General features: G+C 39.2%; 3 protein-coding genes across 5 annotated transcripts; 2 read left to right on the forward strand and 1 right to left on the reverse strand.

The window, feature by feature from the left end:
* Window positions 1-4,374: 4,374 nt before the first annotated feature.
* ndufa3 (NADH:ubiquinone oxidoreductase subunit A3) lies at window positions 4,375-6,270 on the reverse strand. Its single transcript, XM_041793107.1, has 4 exons — window positions 6,189-6,270; window positions 5,876-5,950; window positions 4,701-4,778; window positions 4,375-4,555 (listed from the first exon to the last, which is right to left on the reverse strand). The coding sequence occupies exons 1-4, from the start codon at window positions 6,193-6,195 to the stop codon at window positions 4,464-4,466; spliced, it is 252 nt and encodes an 83-aa protein (XP_041649041.1). The 5' UTR covers window positions 6,196-6,270; the 3' UTR covers window positions 4,375-4,463.
* On the forward strand, window positions 6,268-9,488 carry tfpt (TCF3 (E2A) fusion partner). Its single transcript, XM_041793106.1, has 7 exons — window positions 6,268-6,508; window positions 6,678-6,779; window positions 7,603-7,725; window positions 7,862-7,932; window positions 8,017-8,086; window positions 8,862-9,017; window positions 9,178-9,488. Exons 2-7 carry the CDS (start codon window positions 6,678-6,680, stop codon window positions 9,250-9,252), a joined length of 597 nt encoding a protein of 198 aa, XP_041649040.1. The 5' UTR covers window positions 6,268-6,508; the 3' UTR covers window positions 9,253-9,488.
* Window positions 9,489-10,592: 1,104 nt separating this feature from the next.
* cnot3a (CCR4-NOT transcription complex, subunit 3a) lies at window positions 10,593-23,994 on the forward strand. Of its 3 annotated transcripts, none has more exons than XM_041793103.1 (18): window positions 10,593-10,721; window positions 11,346-11,416; window positions 11,607-11,674; window positions 11,772-11,846; window positions 11,958-12,047; window positions 12,155-12,283; window positions 12,461-12,556; window positions 12,683-12,902; window positions 13,003-13,136; window positions 13,315-13,371; window positions 13,668-14,613; window positions 14,697-14,802; window positions 14,905-15,046; window positions 19,336-19,444; window positions 19,801-19,999; window positions 22,145-22,277; window positions 22,915-23,040; window positions 23,133-23,994. In XM_041793103.1, exons 2-18 carry the CDS (start codon window positions 11,392-11,394, stop codon window positions 23,229-23,231), a joined length of 2,754 nt encoding a protein of 917 aa, XP_041649037.1. In that variant the 5' UTR covers window positions 10,593-10,721; window positions 11,346-11,391; the 3' UTR covers window positions 23,232-23,994. The 3 variants fall into 3 exon arrangements, with proteins under 3 accessions (XP_041649037.1, XP_041649038.1, XP_041649039.1); XM_041793104.1 differs by having other exon boundaries at window positions 19,336-19,435; XM_041793105.1 differs by lacking the exon at window positions 13,315-13,371.
* Window positions 23,995-24,900: the final 906 nt, after the last annotated feature.

The raw sequence follows: 24,900 nt of genomic DNA on the forward strand, positions 1-24,900 counted from the left end.
TTATTCAAAATGTCTTTTCTAGTTCAAAAAGTGGCTGTGTAGTTGAGATAAACTGAATGAATTTGGCCTTTTGAGTTTTTTTTTTTATGTCATTCTACTGAAGAAGTACTGAACATGGGCAAAGCTGTCAAAATGTTTAAGTACCTGTGGGTTATATCTGATGTGTTAAAACTACACGTTCTGCTGCTGTTCAGTTACATAATTCTATTAAGTTTGTAGATATTTTCATAGTGTTAACTCTTTACCTGGCCTAAAGAAGTTTTTGAAAATAAATTCCTCTGAATTTGATTATTTGATCTACTAAAGAGATTTGTAGGCTCTCTGAATATTATATTTTTCTTCTAACATGAGGAAGTCCTACAAAAGCTTCACAAACTGTGAGGATTCATAGATGAATGTTTAGATGATGGTGTTTTTGAAAGAAGTTTTTATTCCAGGAAGTTGCATGTTGGTGAAAAGTGAAAAGAATGGCAGTTTGCCTTGTTAGTCTTTGGATTTGACGTCTTCTTGATTTCTTTTCAGTCCCAAATCTAAAGCTAGACAACATCTAGGCTAGTCGGTTGTAGTCGTTTACCAGTCAGACTGAGCAGAATCTGTGAGAGATGTGAAAGTCAAGACAGATGATAGGATTAATTCTTTATTGGGAAAAGGTTTTTATGGAAGTGATTGTGAAAGCACACCGGGAAGTTGAGCAACGTCTGAGCAAGTGTTTGTGGTAAACTAGAGACATCCAAAGTCATATCCTGTAGCTCTGTAGATGCCATTAGAAATCTGTGGTTTTAAGGTAAAACTTTGTATCAGTGTGAACTGAAATGGTTTATGTTGTTTTGTTGTTATTACTTTAAGCTTCTGTGATCTTGTAGCACCTTGAAGATTTACGATATCACCCACAAGGGTTTTAGAAAGTAATTTCTAACAGCATTTACATATCTTTGAGTAGTATGGCTTCATCGATAAAGTAAATGATAGAGCTAATTCTTAGTCCTGCTTGTTAATAGTGCTGAAACATCTGTGAATGTATGACTTTAAATTTAATGGCTTTTTAGTAATAGTATTTCACTTTGGAAGGACATTTGAACTTTGTAACATCAATTAACTTTCTAACCTGTAAACAGCTGTGTGTGGATAGGAAATCAGACGGCAAAAATACAGAGAGGGATATTTTTCATATGCATTGCTCCGGAAGCTTTTCAAACTAATAGAACAATGTAAAGCAGAATAAACTGAGTTTGATAAAAATGTACAAGTCTGTCCTTAGAGTGTTAACAGCTTGTGAAAAATGTAGGCTCTAGATGGTTAACTGCAACATTTGTACGAAAGGAATAAATCCCTTTTTCAAGGCAGCATTTAGGTCCTTTCATGCCTTCATTTTAGAGATAGAACAGTGGGTGAAGTCTGAAATTGGGAAGAGAAAGAGACTGTGGAATAATATGCTGGAAAGGAGACACAGGCTGCTCGCTTTGAGAACAGCAGCCTCTGTGCAGGGGTTGCAGGCATAAGCACTAGGCTACCAGAGCCCAAAAAGGATTCAGTCTTACTGTGTGTGTAAGAGCATACTTTATTTAAACTTAATGAGAAATTAATAGCAAGAAATGGATGGCAAAAAGCAAATTAACAGCTAGTCTTCATAATATTGTACCAATGTTAAAAGTGTATCATCATGCCGTCTGAGCACAGCTGCAGATGGAGGCATTGAATGTACAAAACCATGTTTGATACTGCTTCATTGTGGGAACACTGCCACTGAAAAACAGGAAACCAACCAGTACAAAAGTCATTTTCCAAAGTGAAATATTGTTTCTATATTGCCCACATTTTACACAGGTCAACAGTTCTGAAAAATAAGTGATGTAAATGGAGCGTCAGGCTGTTCTGATGTACATCAACATGAAATCCTGCTGACTACAGAACATATTTTATTAAGATGAATACTGCTGAAGAAGACCTTCTTCACCTCAGACACTGAATATTGATGTGATGTGAAATAAAAATTTTATGAAGGACACATTTTGTGGCTTCTGTGTTTTTGCATGTGCTCTTTTGAAGATTATTGCAAATCATTATATATAAACTTAGCATAAAAAGTAGGGAACTTTGTGTTTGGTAGATTATTTCTTTGGTGTAACAATGCTTCTTGGCAATAAATCTTATACCGTTGGAAAGCCTGTTTATTACCCTTTTAAAAGTTGCCACATTTGTAAGGAACATGCATTTGTGGGATGAGCAGCAGAGCTGAGTATGTGGGTTGTGCCCATGAAAAATTTGCCAAATCTTCTCTGCCAACGGGTTATTTTGCCATTGACTCTCGTTTGGTGTTTGGTGGTTTGGATGATTGAAGTTTGAAGAAACAAGACATAGTGGCAATTTAACAATTAATCCATTCAACAAACAGGAGCCTCAGTAGCGTGTAGAAGAACCATACACAGCCACAACGGCCTGGCACCTCCTCCTCATGCTGGTCACCAGCCTGGTCACACACTGCTGTGGGATGGCATCCCATTCTTCAACCAGCATTTGTCACAAGTCAGCCAACATGGTTGTTTTGGTCACCCTGGCACGAACAGCATCCCACAAGTGTTCACTGGGGTTGAGGTCAGGACTGCTGGCAGGCCATTCCATCCTCTCCACTCCCAGATTCTGGAGGTAGTCTCTGATAAACCCCGTTCTGTGGGGGTGAGCGTGGTCATCTTGGAGGATAGAGGTCCATCCCAGACTGTGGAGATATAGGATTGCCACTGGTTGCAGAATCTCATCTCGATATCTCTCTGCACTGAGATTGCCTCCAATGATGACAAGCCTCATTTTTCCAGTAAGGGAGGTGCCGCCCCACACATCGCACTGCCTCCACCAAAAGATGTTACTCTATCGGTGCAGCAATCAACATAGCGTTCTCCGCGTCTTCTCCACAATTTGACCCTACAATCCAACTGCTGTAGGCAGAATCTGGACTCATCGCTGAACATAACGTTCCTCCGCATGTTCAGGTTCCAGCACAAATGGGCCTGATGGTGAAGGGCAGTCATGGCAGGCCTCCTGGCAGCCCTATCAGACCAGACATTGGCTGCGTGCAGTCTGTTCCGGATTGTCTGGGCAGAGAGCCGTCGGCCACGTCATCCAGCAAACCTTGACTGCAAATCTGTAGAAGACAGCCTACGGTACCTAAGTGCTGACAGGGTGAGGAAACAGTCTTCTTGGGGTGTAGTCTTCTTGAGACACCCACTTCGCAACCTGTCTCTATCATCCTCCCGTTGTATTGAACTTGGCCTTCAGTTTGGAGATGGTACTAGAGCTCACTCCAAACAATGCTGCAACTTGGTTTTGTGGAACACGGGCCCTATCCAGATCAGTCAAACGTGGCGTGCTGATTCTTGGAGCAGACACCTACTGACCACTGTAGCAGGTCCCATGCTCACAGGTGCTGCACCTGGGGGTACCAGATTCTCAAAACAAGAGTCAATAGTAACAGCAAAATAAGCTGTGTGGCATTGGCAGAGAAGATTTGGCAAATTTTTCATGGGCACAACCCACATACTCAGCTCTGCTGCTCATCCCACAGATGTATGTTCTGTTCCTTACAAAGGTGGCAACATTTAAAAGAGTAATAAACAGGCTTTCCAACGGTATAAGATTTATTGCCAAGAAGCCCTGTTACAACAAAGAAATAATCTACCAAACACAAATTTCCTTACTTTAGTGCTTAGTTTATGTAGTGTGGAGTCAGCATGACACTGGACTTCCATTTCAATACATTTCATGCAATGAGGCTCCATATTCTGTTTTGCTTTGTTACCTCTGCCACTTATGCAAACTGAATAATGCTGCTATGAAACAAAGAATTCAGTCCAGCATTGTGGAAATAAGCCTCTTATGACGGATCAGGATTGTGCTGAAGCTTTGTTTCAAAACTCTTGATCTGCTCTGGAATATCAAAAAGAAGTCTTAACACTTCATCATGAGTCTATCAGAGAAATTCAATTTCTTTTTCTCCAAATTCACGGGTGTTTTGAGGTCTTGGTCCATCCACTTAGCATTTGGAAAGTGCTTGAGATTGAAACGTTTAACACAACATACATATAAGTATAGTAAATTTAAGAAATACTCCAAATATTATATGGTGGGACAAGGTTTTAGCTAGATGAGCAGTAGCACAAGTGGAGCAAATGTAAGTGAAATTGTCATGATTTTAAATCTGTTCTTGCTTCTCAGCCCCCAACCACACAGAAACTGTAAGCAGACCCTTGAGAGTAAATCACAAAACCAAAACACTTTCTCACAGGAGTATGTGATCTTTAAAATTATTCAGCTGTTGAAATTAGACTTGAAAATTCAATCCTAACGTTCAATATATCCAAATCACTCAGTGTTGAACATATGTTGAATTAAATAGACTCTTTATTTCAGGAAACATGTAGCGGATACGCAGACAAAAACAAACGAGAAACATCATAGATTCTGATGGTGAGTTACAAATTCTTAAGCCATTGCAGGTTGTCTCCACTTGGTTTACACGGATGTTCAGGGATATCAGGCATGTTTCCATCATCCCGCACTGGGACTGCAATCAAGTAAGAACAAAGATCTTTAATTTTTTTTATTATATTGTTTATTGTCACAAAGCTGTTTAGAGGTCAGTAAGGTGTTACTACTTTCATCAGCACAGTAACACAATCTGCTGTGAAATGATCAGCTCCAGTGCTTACCTGGATAGTTGTATGGCACTGATGAATTGATCATTCCTGAATATTTCGTAGTGGGGCTGAGGAATGGAAGAGCAATGCCTGAGGAAACAAAGTTTTATTTATGGTTAGTATATAAATTAACACTTCACAATGGACACACTCCAACAGACTCCTTAGAGACAAAGAAACCGAACAGGGAGACACCTTACTGCACTTTATAGTTTAAAATGACAGCACAGCTGACATAAACTGGTGATGACTGGGCTTATTTTCAAAAATAGTATTGACAAGAAGCACTTTGACACTATAGATCCTATCTTGACACAGAGAACCTATTCAACTGCTGACAGGACAATGTAAAGATTTAATGACATTAGTTTTATGGTGCTTCTCTCTTCCTTACACATCTAACCCTACCCTCTTTGCCCTTGAATGTAAATATGATGTAATAGACTTTTAGACTATGGCACTTGGAAAAAATGGTGAATAATGGTGAAATGTAAGTCCAAAACAGGATCATTCTTGTTATTCAGTCATCAAAAAATGCAGACTAGCTCATGAACATTATCTAAATTAGACATAAACATGGTCAGCGTTTCAATAAGGAGACACATGCAATGTTTTTGTGCAGTTTAGACAGTGTAAGGGATTTCACATCCTTTTTTGTTGAAGTCATTACTTTCTACATGCCTGCCTTATAAAATAGACACGATTTTTGTATTCAATACACATGATCATAAAAATAGAAAAAGTGACCATTTAAAAAATATAATCATAATAACATAAAAGTATTACAATTTCTGGCAGCACTGTTTTGTCATTTTTGATACTTTGGGTGGCATGATAGAATTAATATAGTGTATGTTCAGGGGGCAGATATGATCATATGCAAGGATATGACTAGATTCAAAACAAAAAACATTCAAATCGAATGAAATTGGAAAAATGAGTCAACGAGCATATCACGTATACTGTGCAGTCATGATCCTAACAACCAAGGACAAAGGAAAAAGTAGGTAATAGTTGCCAGTGCAATGTAAAGGGGTCCATAAAGTGGGATATCATTTATTCTCCCTCATGTGTACTAATTTACTGACTTAGACTGGAACACTACTTCCGAGACAAGGCAACAATGTCATGCTCTCTTGCTATAACATTCATATTTCTAGGCTACTCTTAGAAGGCTGTATACTGACCAAACAGTCCAAGAGCACAGGACGCTAGGATAACAGGCTCCTTATTCCAGGCATTCTTCAGGAAAGCTCCTATTCCTACAGAAGAAAAACATGACAGGTTCAATCCATGATAAGCTAACATTAGCCACCGTTAGCAGTGCATCCAAGGTCACGTTTTACGTTTAACTTCGAATGACTACCGATGTGATAAAGCAAATACAAAGCATATTAACATAGATTTAAGAGTTTTAAGTATATATTAAATCTGCATTGGAGTCATATTAATGTTAATTTAACAGGATATGCGCATGAAAGATGAAGAATGTTAACACACCCGCCATGTTGCCTTGTGTAGTCTACCGAGCGGGTGCTCCTGGGAAATGTAGTACTATGGCAACTGAATGACGTGTATTTTCGGCGCCCGTCGCATGAAAACAACACTTAAGCGTGCGGGATATCAAAGAAGAATTACTCCTGCTTTGCTTTCCCTTCAATTTGAGTCGATAAAATGTTAGTCAAGGCTGTAAGCTAACCAACCTCAGTCCAAACACGGTCTAAAGAGCCGAGCGACCTCGAAAACTGTCCGCTGTGGATATTTAAAAGAGCGCCAGCTACCGCGGACCAAATACCTGTTTTTATTTATTTTCTGTAAATGTAAGTACCTCTGTAGAGTAGTAGCATGTTATTGAGTGATTATCTGTCACTGGTGATACCAGTGCTGTATCAAATTATCACTGAACAGCAATTTATTCAGCATTGACAGAAACGATCAAGCTACCAAACTAGCTTTATGTGTTTAAAGGGAAAAAATCTACATTTTCAGATGATGGAGGATTTCTCTGGATTGGCTCTTCCCCCTCTTTTTGGAGGACACATCCTAGAGGCAGAGCTGGAACCTGGTGGTGTGGAGCTGGGACCAGGAGAGGTATATTTATGATCATGCCAGTGGTATTGCAACATTATTACGAGTAGAGGGTGAAGTATGTGATTGATCTTGGATGCATTATCAGTATACAGACTAAAAGTCTCTCATATCCTGACTAAGTTTTAAAAATGGATATGCTTTGAAAATAAAGACACAAATAATCCTGTTGCAGAACAAATAATTGAACAGTTATTAGTGCATTTAGAGCCTGAAGCTTGCTGACTCTGAAAGAAAAAGAAATAAGTAAACATGCTATGTCGCCATCTGTTGGAATTTAAAAGTAAAACGTTATATGTATTTTATATGTTAGATTTTGAACAATATGTCAAATTATTCATGATATTGTATATGTCATAGACAGTAAAATATATCTTTTTAAAACAGAAGTTACAGTTACATGCTACATTAGATTCCAAACTGGGGTCCAGAACCTCCTTGGGAGGGCCTGCCAAAGATCTCAGGGGCGAGGCTTTGTCTGCTCTGAGGTGGTCAATCTTAGATTTACAAAAACTGACCAAAGTCATGATAAATCACTTATTGAGTTGTTGATTTCACAATATTTTGTTTAGAAAAAAAAATATGCATAGGCCTATTTTGATTGGCGCTCCAAAGAAAACAGGATGGGAGCCAGTGGCATGCAGGATATAATTTCTAAGTTTAATATGTCGTGAAAGTGATTTCTACATGCAACTGAGGGAAGTGAGTGTGTCTAGTATAAAGGTTTGCAGCGACTGAAAATTTCCTTTTGTTGGAACTATTTAATTTAAATACTAACTTAGACAGCCAAATGGAAAGGAAAAACAGATGTGTCTTGTTTCTCCAGGTGGAGCTGGGCCCAGGCAGCAATGAACTTCTGGAGAGCACAGCACAAGAAGATGAAGAGCAAAGAGCTCTGGATAAGAGGAAATATCTGGCTCTGAACAGGAGATGCAAAGAAATTGAACAGGTTTGAGCAAGCTTGTATATATCCATTCAAATATGTGTGTAAATAAATTATTGTTTGAAATAATTGCCACCTGAGTGATGTGTTTGAATTGATTGTGGAATTTGTGTTGTCAGTGAGCATTGTTTGTCTGTTTCAGGTGAACCAGAAGATTCTTAGTCGACTTCATCAAGTACAAAGAATTACGCGACGCTTAAAGAAAGAAAGGCGGTACAAGACTTAAAAGTTTAAGTCATATTTTCCAAAGATATGTGCTGTTTGATGGCCAGTTTTAAGATTTGTTTCATCTTGCAGGTTTCTCATGAAGACTTTGGATGCTCATGGGGATGACTACAGAAACACCCAACTAACAATACTTCTAGAGGTGAGAATTAGATGGAAAAGTGGCTATGTGACATATGTTGAAAAAGGAACAGGATTCTCTTCCAGGACTTCTATTTCAAAATGGCAATGAATCAGCTTAAACCACAGTTGGTAATATCATCCATGCTGCAGTATTGACAGGGTTATGATTCAATGCCCTGAGCATGAAAAAATGTGTCAAACCATGCATATGTCGGGAGTATGACAAAAATACCAAGATGTGGTTGCATTTTGTTGTCTTCAGACTAGCATGCGTTTTTTAAAAGTCCTTCCATTTTAAAAGGCATATTTTCAGATCAGATCATGAATTCATTGATCCGTTAAGCCATGTGAATAGTGACATTAGCTCTTTATGTGACTGTGTCCAGTTCACACCTTAACAATGGACTTTGTCCTTCAGTTCAAAATTACACATAGTGTACATTATATTTTATTAATTTCTGTCAACCCTATGAGCTTAAGGACATGAAAAGCTCACTAATTTGTTTTCATTTATCTATACTTATAATATTACATTTATCTGTTTAACATTGACCTCTGGCCAAAAGTGGATTAACATGTTATGGGGACACTGACAGATCAGGTTTTTGCATGTGGACACACTGTTTTATACACTTAGGGACTAGAGGGGTTTTTTTTTTCATATAAATTGACATAAGACCCTTCAAAAAGGATTACAAGTTAGATTTTTTTACATTGTCAAAACCTAAACACAGTTAAAGTTGCAGTCACACGGTCTACTTGTTGCTTGATATGCTGTATCTCTTTGTCTCCAGGAAGAGTCAGGGGCAAATTTAGATCCTGCAGCTGGAGTTGTGGACGAAAGGCTAAATGGTGTGTCAGTTTCAGCTTCATCTGCATCTTTGCATCACGCTGTTGGACCAAAGAAGAGGAGGCACAGAATTCAACGACAAGACAAAGATAAGGATCAAGTACGCAATTGTTTTGTTTGTTCTTAACATGTTCCTTGTGTTGTCACGTGTATGATACTGGATTTATAAAAGGATGTTAAATGTCTTTAAAGCACACAGTCAGACATCAAACAGTGCAGAATAAGGATTTTCTAAAAACGTATTTTTCTTCTTTTTCCAGCCTGAACCCGACCTGTCAGTGTTGGCAGAGACACAGTTTGGAGAAATGCCCAGCCCCACCTCCCTGTCTCACTGACGGCTGCACTGCCCTGGGTCAGATGATGATAACAGAGCACCCAGATTCTTAAACCGCTCAACAGATGTAACCTCCTCTGTTTAGCCAGGGATGCGTTGTGTGCAATTTTACTTGAATGTTGTGAGCTGACTAATTGAACTTTTGGTCCATTTGTACATTTTTTGTAGCTTTCATTTTCTCATATCATGTTTTGCGTGAACAAAATATAATTCTGAGTAATAAACTTTTTGTGTTCACATGCAAACTCTTTTTAAATGATAATTGATTTATATATGTGATCAATTATTTCATGTTTTTTTACATTGTCAGGAAGTAGAGGAAGTAGAGGATGATCATCTCTTAAATATTACATGCTGCTATTTGTTTCTCTGGGTGTTTATTCATGTTAAAGCTTTATAAATGTATTTAGAGATGGCTGGTGTTTTACTTTCTTATAATTTCAGGTGTGGACAAGGAAAAAAATGTATCATTTTTTAGACTTTAACAGAACATAGTTTGACATGCAGGTTGTCAACATGTTCTTATTAGCGCTGTCATGTTTACATATGATCTACAATTAGTGCACATGTTTTTTTTAAATTGCGTCTAATCACATGGCTTATTGACCCTTTCAGCACACTTTGGTTAAGCCATGTCAGCATTTCTCTACAGCCATAGTGGTGTAAAATAAGTCCACCACTGCCCCTTAATGTCTTATCTCACTTCAAAAACTCACAGACAGCTCAGTAGACAAGTCAAAAGTCATCTGGACCTTGTGTTACTAAACATAGAACTTTTTACTGTCTCCTTATGTCCTTTATAATCCATAACAAGGTTTTTTCTCTGTACTTAAGTTCATGTCACAATTTTTAGTCAACCGATAATAGGATGCCTGTTTCCAAACAGGATGTCATTAACCCTTAGTTTAAAAGTGTAGAAAAAAACACAGATGACACATGAAGAATTTTAAATACAAAATAGGGGCATTTGAATATGCTATAAAATGGATGCGTTAAATTGTGATTAACTACAGAAATCCTGAGATTAATCGTGATATAAAAAAATGTATAATATTGATTGCACTAGTTCCTATTTACAAACATATACTCCATGAATGGCTGAGTAATCTTTTATCAGAGAGCATGTTTTTAGAAGATGTGTAAATCCTCTTTGATTTCCTCTAATGTTTGATTTTGTTGTAATTAACATTCATCCTTTAAACCCTTTTCTACAGTCTGAGGTTGCAACCTCAGCTCTTAGGCGAGAGGATGTCAAGATGTGATGAGCGTGACTTCTGTCCAATCAGATCCCTTAGATTTGATTTAGGGCGGGACTTGAGGCGGAGGTGGGATTTTAGCTACCGTCCATCTTCAGCTACATTAGAGTGAGCGAGCTTGTCGAAAAGAAAACACAATTTGGAAGTAAAGAAGACTTTTTGGAATTAGTTTTGGCTGTATTTGAAAAAAGACAAACGAAAGCCCATATCCTAGGTAAATGTCGTAATCAATTATAAATCTAGATGGTCGGGTTGACCCAGTTTCCCTTTTTCCTAATTTTGGCTAGCTAAGCTGCTAGCTAGCATTTTTATGCTTTAGCTAGCCATACAGTTAGCAATATTAGCTTGCAGGTTAACGATTAAAACGGATTCTGTTATATTGTGCATTTCATAACGCAAACCACCATATAATAGCTGTGCTGGACCTCCTGATAGTGATGCACGAATATGATAAATATATCCATCAACATGCTTCGTGGTTCTTGTTTTGAAACGGGTCAGTTAGTCACCGAGCGAGGGTACGAGCTAAGTAACAGGCTAGTATTAACGTTAGCTCATAACGATAGCAGGCTAGGATGCTAATTTTAGCTGACAATCACGTCAGTCACGGCAAGATCGGCTTCGTTAACTATAAATAATAAGTAATCCAACAGTCTTGCAAAGGTACTGTGTTAAATTATACTGTGTTTATAAAGAGAAAACGCTATTGTGCCGCTAACGTTGACAGAGCAGCTAGCTGGAGTTAACGTCAGGTCCTCTCCTGGTCAACCGATGGTTGCTCTTTTGAATGGATTTTGATGTTTTTGAATCGACATACTGATACAGTTTCTTTTCGTAGCTAACTTTGTGACAGACGGAATGTGGACATTGTCGTAGTCAGAGCCATGGCTGACAAGAGAAAACTTCAAGGTAAGACTCCAGGTGAAACTAAAGCTGCACAGAATCCATCACACCATCCAGACTTAGGACCTCTAGTCCGAGAGTGCCAGCTTGTTCGTGTTAATAAAAAAAGTAGTACAAAATGAATAAATGAATAAAAGTTTCAGTGGTTTGAGAAGTTTAACATGCTGTTTTTCAACTTCATCTTTTGTCCCTACAGGTGAGATCGACAGATGTTTGAAAAAAGTAGCTGAAGGTGTAGAACAGTTTGAAGACATTTGGCAAAAGGTAAGTCGGGCATTTTTCTTATTCATTTTATAATCTGTTGGTTGTAAAGTTGTTTGCTGTATTAAAATCTTAATTGTGTTATTTATTTGCAATTTAGCTCCATAATGCAGCCAATGCAAACCAGAAGGAAAAATATGAGGCTGACCTCAAAAAAGAGATTAAAAAACTACAGGTAATTAATTAGACATAAATCCTTCCACTTTCCCCTTTCTTCTCTCTTTTTGCAGTTTGTGTCATATATCTTGTTTTTGCATTTTTATATTCTCTTGTGTCCTCTTTCAAGCGATTGAGAGATCAGATAAAAACATGGGTGGCCTCAAACGAAATCAAAGACAAACGGCAGCTAGTCGAGAACCGCAAACTAATAGAGACGGTAAGGATTTGTTTCATTTCTTATTATGTGGTATTCCTGCTGATTTGAAATCTTGTGTTTAGGGATCATCTCATCAAAACATGGCTTGTAATATTTTCTTTCTTCAGCAAATGGAGCGGTTCAAGGTGGTAGAACGGGAAACAAAAACAAAAGCCTACTCTAAAGAAGGGTTAGGGCTTGCTCAGAAAGTTGATCCAGCTCAGAGGGAAAAGGAGGAAACGGGACAGTGGCTAACGGTATTGCACCCAAAACTTTCTACATCTATACACTTAGCTAGAAGTGAAAACCTCCCATCATGTCTAACTTTTGAAAGAATTAGTCTTATATTAACAGTATTTTTGATCAGAAAGATATTGGAGGAAATTTAGATCATATGAACAGATATAATTTTTCTGTTCTCTTTTCATTTGCAGAATACGATAGACACTCTAAATATGCAGGTGGATCAGTTTGAAAGTGAAGTGGAATCTCTCTCAGTTCAAACAAGGAAGAAAAAGGGTGATAAAGAGGTAAATCCTTCAGTCTGATTTCCCCAGATTTAACTTTTATAATATCCCCATAGAAAAATACTGTAAATAATATATATATGTCTGTCATACTTGTTGTAAAACACATTGTTCCTCTCTGTCATGTAGAAACAAGATCGTATTGATGAGCTCAAGCGGTTAATTGAGAGGCATCGATTCCACATTCGAATGTTGGAAACCATTTTACGAATGCTGGACAATGACTCAATACCGGTGGATGCAATCCAGAAGATCAAAGATGATGTTGAATACTACATCGATTCCTCTCAAGACCCAGACTTTGAGGAGAATGAGTTCCTGTATGACGATTTGGACTTGGAAGACATCCGTGAGTGAAGCACTGTGCAGTGATGGGATGGAGTTTGATCTCAGCGTACATCAGAAAGTTGATAATCAGAACTTGTACCTCTCTTTGTCTCATCTCACAGCTGCAGCGTTAGTTGCAACGTCTCCGTCAGGTCAGGGTAATGTGGAAGATGAGATGTATCTCCACTCCAGCAGCACTCCCACTTCCACCACCTCCTCTTCACCCATCCCTCCATCCCCGGCCACTTGCACTGCTGTAAGTTCTCCTCTTTCTAGCATTGCACTAGGGTGCAGGTGTATAAAGGATGTTGGGTAGAAAAAGCACATTCTGACAAAATGTTTAAATTTAGTTCTACACAACCAGATGATGTATAATCCACTGCTGATTCACATTTCAAAAGTGGATTGTCATATGAAGGTATCTCCTCCTATAGGAGAACTCAGAGGACGATAAGAAAAGGGGACGGTCGACAGACAGTGAAGTTAGTCAGGTGAGAGGCTCTCATCTGTGCTGTGCCAGTAGATGAACAGTTTAGTGCAGCGCTCTTCACCCTGGTCCTGGAAAGTCTCGATGGCTGAAGGGTTTTGTTCTCTCAGACATTGACGAGGATGGAGCTCTTTCTCTGTGGGACCATGGTTGGAGACTTCTGATTTAGTTTGTACCTTATCCTGCATAAATGGGCTTTTATAGTTGACTGTAAACATTCGTCCTTGTACACTTCTTACAGTTCTAATTCCCACTGAATAAAATCTAAAATCCTTTTTTCTGGTGCTTTGTTGCTTTCAGTCACCTGTGAAGAACGGCACACCATCCCTGCTATCTTCCTTCTCCTCCTCCACCACCTCTGGGTCCTCCTCGTCGTCCTCCCTTGTGTCTATGGCGAGCGTAGTTGGAGGCATTTCTGCGGTGCCCACAAGCAGCAGCCTCATAGGGAGTTTCAGCAGCGCAGTGCAGCAACATCAGCATCCACCTGCGCAACAGCAGCAACAACCTCAGCCACCAAACCAACCACAGCAGCAGCAGCAACAGCAACAGCAGCAGCAGCCACCTCAGACAAAACCTACTGTCCCCTCAAACAACACCCCCAGCCCACCCAGCAACCCTCTCCTCCCTGCCTCAACTGCCCCCTCTCTCCCCACACCCAGCACGCCCATTTCATCAGCTCCCAACTCTCAGCCTCAGCCCACATCTGGGCCCACACCTGCATCCAGTTTGGGACTTGGTCTTGGGCTGGGATTGGGCAAAGTTGGCATGACGGGGACCAGCAGCGCCAGCCAAATGTCTGGTTTAGGTTTAGGAGGCCACCCCACTCCTCTAAACACAATAGCAGGGCTCATTTCAGGCTCTACACCTGCCCCATATGCTCAGGCAGCAGCACCAGGAGGCTTGGGTCTGAACAGCACCACCCAGTCCAGCATTTCAGCGGACAGCAGCACTTCCATCCCCACCTCTGGCTCCAGTGGAGTCACCACCAATGGGGCGGGGACGGGGCTCGGTCTGCTGGGCTCCAGTCCGGCCCACAGCTCTTTGAGCGGGAGTATTTTAGGGCTGGTTCCTGGGCCAAATGTAGCCCCAGGTGCCTCTCAGGTGCCCCCAAGTTCTGTCAGCAGTACTTCCGGGGTAGTCGCCATGATGGGAGGCAACGGAGGGAGTGTTGGTGTGGTCGGAGGAGTAGGGGTTAACGCTGCTCCTGCTAGACCACCCAGTGGACTCAAGCAAAATGGAAGCACAAGTATGTTTGTTCATTTACTCATGTAGATCTTTTTTAAAATTCTCTTATGTTCATGTCATTTATCTTTACCTTATTTACCACAGGTTACAGTGCTGTAGTGGCAGAGAGCTCCACAGAATCAGCTCTAAGCACACCGAGCCAGTCACAAAGCAGCCAGCCGTCATCTCTCAGTTCTTCAACCAGTCAGCCGTAAGTTGTTTTTTTTTTTGTTTTTTGTTTTGTTTTTTTTAATGGATTTGAAACTCTGCACTTTACTCTGATTGTTTTTAACTCCTCCCCATCTTGGTGCAGGATGGACAATGGCCCCAGTTTGATCAGCTCTATCACTCTGCCTCCCAGCTCTCCGTCCCCCTCATTTTCTGACACCACACCTGGAGGAGGGAGTCTTCTCAATGGGCCTCACTCCTACACACAGGCCTCAGAAGGCCTAAAGGTGAGAGATCACAGCAGGAGAGAATGATGGATGATTTTGTGGTTTAATTATGTTGTGATAGGATGAGATTGTAAGACAAACATCAGAGGGCTGAATTTAGGTTTTATTCAGTAGGGATGTAACAGCTACTGTTTTAATGATTACTGTGAGAAGATTTCCCTACATCGTTCATACCTATTAAATTTGGATTATTTATAACTGCACTTTAATATAGCAGTAGATAAAGTCCAGACATCATGCCAGAGACACCACCGTTTCTCTCCTCTGCTCTCTACTTTGTAACACAGCATGAGGTCTATCTTTGGCTTTAAAAAAAAAAAAAAGAGACTATGAGAGTAGCGTGCACTCTTAAACTCTGTAGCAAGTCCGGTTAGTTAAAAGTAGCAATCCAATATTGAAATGTTGACATTGGCAGAAAGGACGCAGATTAACTCTCTTTTTTTTTAAACATGTTTTTATTGCTTTTTCTTTACAGAGGACATAAAACACAACAAACAAAAGTAACTTGCACATCTTGACAAACTAAAACAGTGTAGGCAGCTGTTACATCAACTTAAAAAAAAGAAACTGAATATTACATTAAGTGACATGGTACATAGGCAACAGTAGGTTATTGATTATGAATATTCTTCAGGTGTTACATTCATTCTGCTCTGTGGGGTGTTGAGCTTGGTTTTAATGTACTTCATAAATGGTTTCCATGTTTCTCAAATTTATCAGAAGAGTCATTCAATGTATACCTGAGTTTTTCAAGCTTAAGGTGCTGCATCACATCCCTCATCCAGTGGGTCCAACTAGGTGTATGCTGGGACTTCCAATTGAGAAGTATCAGCCTGCGTGCTAACAAGGTTACAAATTTTGTTATTCTGAGATTGGTTCCTGAAAGATTCTTGTTCTTTTCTCCAACTATGCTGAACACAGCAATCATAGGATCAGGTTGAGCTACACTTTTGAAAATATCAGAGAGAGTCTGGAAGATCGAGCACCAGTAGGTGTGCAGATGAGGGCAATGCCAGAATGAGTGTGCTAAGGACGCAGGTGAGAGCTTGCATTTATCACAAGTAGAGCCCACCTCTGGAAAAATTTGAAGAGATCTTGACTTTTGAGAAATGGAGACGATGCAACACCTTAAACTGGATGATGCCATGTCTGGCACAAATTGAAGTAGTGTGTATCCCCTCCAGAGCTTTATTTCATCCTTCATCTGTCAGAGCCACCTCCAAATCCCCCTCCCAAGCAGTTCTAATCATATCTAGAGAGGGGCTATTAGAATTAATGAGAAAATTATAAATAGTCGATATTCTACCTCCCTAAAGGTTCAGGGGAAAATAACTGCTCCATAGGCAACTCTTCAGGCAAATAGGGAAATGATGGCACATTGGCCTCAATATAACTGCGAACCTGCAAGAATTTAAAGAAGTGGGATTGTGGAAGATGGAATTTGTTCCTGAGCTGTTCAAAGGTGGGAAAGATTTTATCAATACTTATGAATAGAGATCTCAGGTTATCGAGTCCATTATGCATCCAGATATCAAAAGAATCATCTAATATAGAGGGAGGGAAGAGGTGGCTCTGACAGAGAGGTGTCAGTAAACATCCACCCTGCCAACCTTAATGCTTCCGCAGGGTAGACCATATTTTCAGAGTTTGTGTGACGATGGGGTTGTTCTTGACATAGTGTGTTGACTAATTTAAAATAGACTAATATAGCTTGTATATCCATTTATTCATGGGTAGCTTTGGTACTTCTCAGTTCAAATGTTAAAATTAGATACAGATATAATGTTTGAAGCAAGTGGTCTCAATATAGAGTGAAAGTATTTTGACAACCATATTAAGAAAATGCCTTTGTTAATGTTCGTCTGATTAAGTTTTCATGTTTACATTTAACAGGTTAGTACTTTGTTTGTACAAACAAAAAAAGTGTACATTGCTCTTTGCTGCTAAGTTGATTTGTACTTATTTTTCTTTTTAATATAAAAGTTGATAAATTTACCTCATATTACATATCAATTATTTTTAAATCATTTTCAGCAAATTACAACAATACCCTGATAATAGAGGTGGGAATCTTTAGGCACCTCACAATTCAATTCGATTACGATTACAATTCCTAGGGCTACGATTTGATTCTTAATTGATTATAGGTGCATTTTGATGGGTTTGGGCTTTTTTTGTACATTTCTGTTGTTCTCGACAAATCAGACACAATACAAAACCTACGTTTGTTTTTAGAAAAAAAGAAATGAATTAAATTTCCTTTATTCTCTAATGGAAGATGTATGTAAACTAGAAATTTACAATTGCATTGAACCAAAGGTAGCAGCATCCTTTCCTTGTAAAATATCGAAAATTACAAATGTAAAAGTATCCTTTTTCAAAGATTAACAGCTGGATATCTAAATCTTGATGTCACATGCTGCGTGTCAGCGTTCCACCTTTTTGTTCCAACTATTACACATTATTGTATATTTAAATAATTATCAGTTATTTATTATTGGACGTTTATAAATCAATCCAGAATCTTCCATCTTCATGTCACGATGCATCTAAGAATCAATTTTTTTCTCCCATCTCTACCTGATAATACTGATTAGTGGGATATTTTAGGTCTCGGTAATTGGCATATGAAATTTAATATTGTTCCATCTCTATTATACAGTAACTATGTCGTGCTATCAGAGTTCATTTATATCTCATATTCTGAGTCAGGGAAGACTTTTTTTTTTAAACTAATATTTTGATTAAGATACTTTATGATAACCAATAACAAAATATTAAGCAGTAATCATTGCTCAAACCCCCCCCCCCCCAAAACACATTCACATTCACACTCACACACTTACAACTGATGAGGAGGGCTGTCGATATAAAAGAAAGACCTTTAATCAAAGACACGGAAACTTGCATCTATGCTGAACCTGTGAAACACAAACTTTCCAAAGAAAATGAATTAAAGACCAAATGTTGCTAAAAGGGACCCCCATCTGAGTTGGCACTTCAGATTATTGGTTTGCAGTTTTTCTATGTGGATAACTGAAACCAGTTTCTTAAACATGGTGGAGTTGTTGTCTTCTAGATTAAGAATTGTTTTTTTTTGCTAACACTATATAGACATATTACTTTTATAAACACCAGAGAAAAAGACAAAAAAAAATCCAGACCAGAACAAATAAACCAGCAGTCTCAAAATAAATGCAAAGATGTACCATCACTTACTTTGCCTTTATCAGACACCAGACTTTACTATTCAAGCCTCATAGGTCCATATCAGTATACATGAAAACATACAATACAAAACAAGAACAAAAAGATCAATTTGCAGTCCACAAATCACCAGAGACACTTATGAGGTTTGTCTTTAGAATAATATAAAAATGAATTACTTAAAACTGCATTAACCTATATCTGCTATTAATTAAACAGCTATGAACAGGGGGAAGTCTAATCTTCCACAGTTTATCAGACACCACACTATTCATCTGTTTCCTCATTTTTCTTAATACAGTTGGCAGGTACTAAATCCTCTGAGAAGTTATTCACCAATTTGGTAAGGAGCTTCTGACTATTTGGTGAAAGCGAAAATTATTCAAAAAAGAGTTTGTCTCTCACAGTTTGACCCAAAGTGAGCAATGTTTTGTCGCACAAGTTGCATCTAACATTAGAAACCAGAGCAAGGTATATCATATTTTGATCTTAACTGCCCAAATGATTAAAAATTGTTGCCTAAATAGAGAGGAAAGACTTCTTATCATCACTGAAGAATTTTACACAATTCAGCATATTGAATAATCACTGACTAAATCAACATCTGTAGTTGTAAAAGTGTGCTTTTTTGTTCAGTTCTGTGAAAAAAATACACACTCACCTAGAAAGTGAAATACACTCACATCTAGAAATTGTTATTGATTGTTCATAAACCTCTAAGCAAATGTATAACTTTGTCACATGTAAACCAAGTGCAAATTAATCTTATGCCATTGAATGTTTAGGTATAAATCAAGTCATGCCACGTTATTTCAGGTTTCCACATCCTATTCAACAAAAAAGACGGTGCTAGACTCTGTTTGTAATATAAGATAATTTATTGACTCACGTGAGCTTTGACAGAAAACATTTCACTAAAATAAGTTACAAAATTCAGAACAAACAAAGAAAGGCATTGATGGTGGTTAGTTTTCATCATTAATTTGTTGCCCTTTCATTCCTAAATGACCCAAACTGTGCAGGTACTTCTCTCTTTCCTATCATTCAGTTTTCATCTTGTCTTTTTCTCACTTCCACCTCAGGCTCCTGAGCCACTCAGCTCTCTGAAGGCGATGGCTGAGAGGGCAGCGCTGGGTTCAGGCCTGGATGGAGAGATTCCCAACCTGCACCTAACAGACAGAGGTCGGAACGGTCAGATGTTTTTCTACTGTGATTTATTGGAAAATACTCTATGCACATCTCTTAAACGTCCTTTTGCTCAAGCACAGAAGAGTTGTTATAAAACCATCACATACAGTAATAAACAGTGATATTTGATGTTTTTACTTCAGTAGCAGATGACATGTTTTACACTTCCTATATCTGTTAGGGTTGAAAGTCTGCAGATTTTTCAGTGCTGTTGCTTCTCAAGATTAGATGTAGGTTTTCTCGATTTTATACCTTTAAGCTGTTTTGTTGAGATTCTTGTTGTGAGAGTCTAGAATATAAAACTCAAGAATGTTTACCAGATGTGTGCCACTTAGTCTTCCCTCTTTCTCCACCTGCAGATATCTTCTCCGGCTCCTCTGCAGCGCCTGGTACACCCGCAGCCCCTCAGCCGTCCGTGTCGGAAGTCAGCATCCCCCCCTCGCTCGGGGTCTGTCCGCTTGGCCCCACCCCTCTCCCAAAGGACCAGCTGTACCAGCAGGCCATGCAGGAGTCTGCGTGGACACATATGCCACACCCCTCCGACTCTGAGAGGATCAGGTGGGAGCAACCCGTTTTAATAACCACTGATGAAGTGTGTCGGTAGAGTGATGTAACTGGAACTGATCACAGTAACTTCACACTTTAAATGGTTTTAAGTTTTCTGTGTGTCTAGTGATGTCACAAATTTTTTTCTCTTTTTTTCTCATTTCCAAAAAAAAAAAATCATAAAACCAAAATGAACTGATAACTTAGCCTTGCAAAGGAGAAGGGCTGCCGTTGGTGTAGCGCTTAGCTCAGATGTATCTGTACTATAGTAGCAGTTTTATCAAAACTGGGCCACATTTCTTTGTCAAATAAAGAGAAAATAGCAGCACTAAAGCTTTTAATGAGGTAAAAGATGTTTTCGTACTAGTAACTAGTAATGGGGGGGGGTTCAGTTGTACTGTAACCCAGTATGCCTGCAGGGGTGTAGCATTTAGCTGTGATGTAGCTATGGCCTCGTGGCAGTTTTATCAAAACTAGGCCACATTTCTTTATTAAAACAAGAGCAAAGAGACACCCTGAAAGCCTCTCTTGGCAGAGAAGATGTTTTTGCACTCTTCCTGCCTGGCCTTAGCATGAGTTTTATCCACAAACAAGCTCAACCAAACTATGGCAGCGCCTAAATGTCGAGCTCAGGCTACAACCAGAGCTGCACATGCTTGTCTACCTTATTGTATCTTGTCGCTCTGATTGGCCAGTAATGCATGTGAGAGAACTTTTGTCCGCTCACCTTCCAATAACTTTTTGAAAAGTCCTGCCCTTCCCAAATGCTTGTATAGGAGATGAATGTGAAATAAATCCACGTAAGAGCTCATTTATCTGTGCCGTATAGCTCCAGATGTCCAGTACAAGTAAAAGAAACAAAACACTTTTTTAACAATGACTCCTCTTTGAGAAATACTTGCAAATAATGAGTGTCCATCCTTTTAGAGGATTTAAAAAGAAAACTTTTTTTTTTCTTTGTTCTTGCCAAAACATCACTATGAGCTACAACTTTAAAAATTTTAAATAAGTAAAGATGAGAATTTTAGTTAAAAAAAAAAACAGTTCTTACACATGTACAGGACAAACAAAGCTAGAGATATACTGTTCTAATCTGACTACAAGGGGTGCCAAGACCAACACAACCCAAAAATTCTTCACAGGAGCTTTAACTTTATTCAGACTGGGTGTGTGGGCACTGCATCTTGGCAAAGTCACTGCTTGATTTTCATTACGGCATGCACACAAAGCAAGTGTGGGCTTTTAGACTGGCTGTGTGAGCACTGTGTTTCATCAAGTCAATGAATGTCTGAAACCCTATTTTGAAGACAGAACACACCTGATACATGTGTCTCACAAGCAGAGAATCTTAAGAATAGAAGGCTTATCTATGGTTTTCTGCAAGCTGTGCATCTTGTGGCCAAAACAGACAAGAAAATGACAGAGCGATATTGACCTTGTTTTAGCAGATAGCATGTTGACGAGTATAACACTGTATGTTGCAACGTGTTTCTGGATGACCTGGAGGAATGACATGAGCAGAAACGCTGTTACTCTGTAAACTACGAGTGTTGCTGGAGCTGTCTTTTTCCACATTGGTAGAATATTTCAGAGGGAAGATAAACACTGTTTGATTACACTTTCCGTATCTGTATTTGTAAAGAATGCTTTTTTTTTTTTTTCTTTCTTTCTTCTAAAGAATTATTTTTGGCCTTTTTGCCTTTATTGGATAGGACAGTGGATAGAGTCGGAAACAGGGAGGAGAGCGGGGAGAGACATGCAGGAAGTAGTGCCACAGGCCGGATTTGAACCCGAGTTGCCTGCATACATGGCGCGTGCCTTAACCACTCGGCTACCAGCGTGCCTTGTAAAGAATGCTTTTATTTTGAAAATTTCCCTGCTTGTTCAGCTGCATAATTTAGGGTGATTCATTGAGGTAAAATTTATGAAGAAAAACAGGTTTGTGACATGCCTGGTATGAATGCTGTGACTGCACAAGCCAAAGCAAACAAGCATGGCAGCAGTATGCAACAAACAACCAGTCTGAAACATGGATCTTTTGAAGACACTGTTTAATTTAAATGTACAAGTGACCTTAAGTAACCATAAGTGTATTGTTTCCATGTAAACACCCTTCAACTCTGTGAATTTCTAACTATCCATGCTTCTGTCCTGAAGGCAATACCTGATGAGGAATCCCTGTCCCACCTTGCCGTTCCATCATCAGATACCACCACACCATTCAGACTCTATAGAGTTCTACCAGAGACTGTCCACAGAGACTCTCTTCTTCATCTTCTACTACCTGGAGGTAAAAAGATTTTTAAGAACAGGCTTCCTGCAGGCCATTGAAAACTCTTAAATTAAACTTTTACTTGAGAGGTCTTAAAGTTTATATGGTACTTTGAATAAGACATGCCTTTCATTTACTAGCCAATTTATCTGATTTTATCATTTTTTCATAATATGCATGTTAACACAGTAGTTAACAGCATTTACAGCAGTGCACCCTGTACGTAGCCTACCTGTATTAACTGTTCAGTATCAGCTCACAAACCTGCAAACGTGTTATGATAAATATCTCAACACAGCATACTGATAGAATAGGGGGATTGAATGTGCCAGAAATCATCAAAGTTGGACATTTATGGCCAAAAAATCTATTTTCCTACTCATCAGACATTTCATAACAAGTGCATTAAATCAGAAATTTCAGCCCTGGTTCGGTGTACAGAGTAGTCACTCATATCTTCCATTTTTGGCCATTTGCAATGCAAAAAGTGGTATTAATTCTTCTCAGTTCAGGTCTTAAAAGTCTTCAAGAGGATTTTTAAAAGTCTGTAGGAACCCCATAAGAAACTCCATGTTTACCTCCTGTTTCCTTTCTCGCCTAGTGATATGTTCCAGTCTTGGTTGTAAGCCTAACTGTATTTCTGTCCCTCCCTCAGGGCACCAAGGCTCAGTATCTGTCTGCCAAGGCTCTGAAGAAACAGTCGTGGAGGTTTCACACCAAGTACATGATGTGGTTCCAGAGGCACGAGGAGCCCAAGACTATCACTGATGAGTTTGAACAGGTGCAAACTGAACACAGATTTTCATTAAGTTATCAGGATGTGATGTTTGCTGTGATTTAAGTCTTTAATTGAGTGTTGTTTCTTTCTTCCAGGGCACTTACATTTACTTTGACTATGAGAAATGGGGCCAGAGGAAGAAGGAGGGATTTACCTTTGAGTACAGGTACCTGGAAGACCGAGACCTGCAGTGACGCACAGGGGGGACGCAGAAGAGCGGAGAGAGACAAAACGTGCTGCTGTTGACATTCCGAGACTGAACTTCAAACTGTGGATAGAGATTGTGATGTGTAGTAGAAACCCTCTCCTAAAGCGGAGATCGGTGTCTGTATAGGCTGCATCTCGACGTGACGCCCTTGCTCCTTGTGCAGCGCGTTGCTTTTGACGAAAAAATTCCCTGTGGGACTGATGAAAAGCACCGTGCTGCACGGGCTGGGGGGGCTTTCACTAGAGGTCTGCGTTTGTGCCTGTCTGTGTGCACACTCAGTATGTGGCATTAGGAAAGCCTACCCCATGCATGTTTCTCATGTTTTTGTTTTCTTTTCTCCGTTTCAACAAGATTCTCTGTACCACCTACCCGACATGAGCCTGGAAGCCTTTGACTTGACACAAAACAAACCTTGGATTTGATTGTTGAGTAAACTGCCCTTCTTGTATTTACTGTTATTTGGTGGTTTAGAAAGAGGAGGTACAGCGGACATTTAGTCATGGTGTGTAGGACTGGCTTCTTTTAAGACCCTACGATGCCTGTTGAATATGGTCACTATTAGAGATAGTGAGCGTTTATCAATAGTTTTATTGATATTGTCTTGGTCGATTTAAAACGCTGATTGAGAGTGACCACAGGGCCTCTCCCTGTGACAGGGAAAGAGTCCTTATTGGACATGGATTAAATTGCTATGCAATTGAACTGGTCTCTGACTCCCTCTCTTTACAAATAAAATGTTTTTAAGTTAACATGTCAAAGAAAATGCATTATTATGGCGCATTCATGTTTGTGACAAATTAATAAACTTGTAAAATAAATCTTAAAAATAGGGTTTGAGACATTAATTTACTTGATGTTTGATTCTTTCACTGTTGAGGAGTTTTCATCGCCCTCAATGCAAAGAGCCACGCTAAGCGTAGTGAATGTACCTGTACCCAAATCACCTCTCAAATTACTCTGAAAACACACAGATAGTATTAGATAATTAATCTGAGTTTGATTTGACTCAACCTCCCTCCTTTAGTTGAGCTCTTCCTCTCTTCTGTTGATGTTGCATCATCCTAAAAGCCACTGTGTTCAATTTACCACCTGATATTAAAGTGGAACCCTATACAGTGAATGTGCACTGATAAACTGTTTACATGAAGAGTGAAAACACAGAAAATTCTGGTGGTAGATTAAACTTATGGGTTTGAGTAAGAAATGTCTCATCTCTGCCATGGTTGTTTATGTGCTACCATGAAGAACAAGAACATATAATCTGGTCCTGACTCTAGGAGAGATCCCAGATTTTCTTGGATGTTTAAATGAGGAGAGAATAAAACTGAATCACAAACTTCCATTTAAGCAACCATGAGAACTTCAGATCTGTGCTGCAGCTAAACTTTTGTGTTGTGTGTGACTAGTTTTCAGGCTTTTTTTGGGTGGGGGGACAGGAGGGAAAAAAGGGGCCCAAGGAGGATGTAGAAAAAGGAAAGTAAAGCAAAGTTATGAGAGATTTGCCTTTTATAGATTCTATTTTTGGGGCTTTTAAAGGTTTTCAGAAAGGGAAGGTCAGTTAAGAAATTGCTCAAATGTGAATTTCAAGACGTATTTACAATTTTTCTCATCACAGTTCTGCATGGGAGATGTCATAAAACGGGGTTATAACAGGA

This window comes from Cheilinus undulatus, linkage group 8 (assembly GCF_018320785.1).
Source record: "Cheilinus undulatus linkage group 8, ASM1832078v1, whole genome shotgun sequence".
NCBI lineage: Eukaryota > Metazoa > Chordata > Actinopteri > Labriformes > Labridae > Cheilinus > Cheilinus undulatus.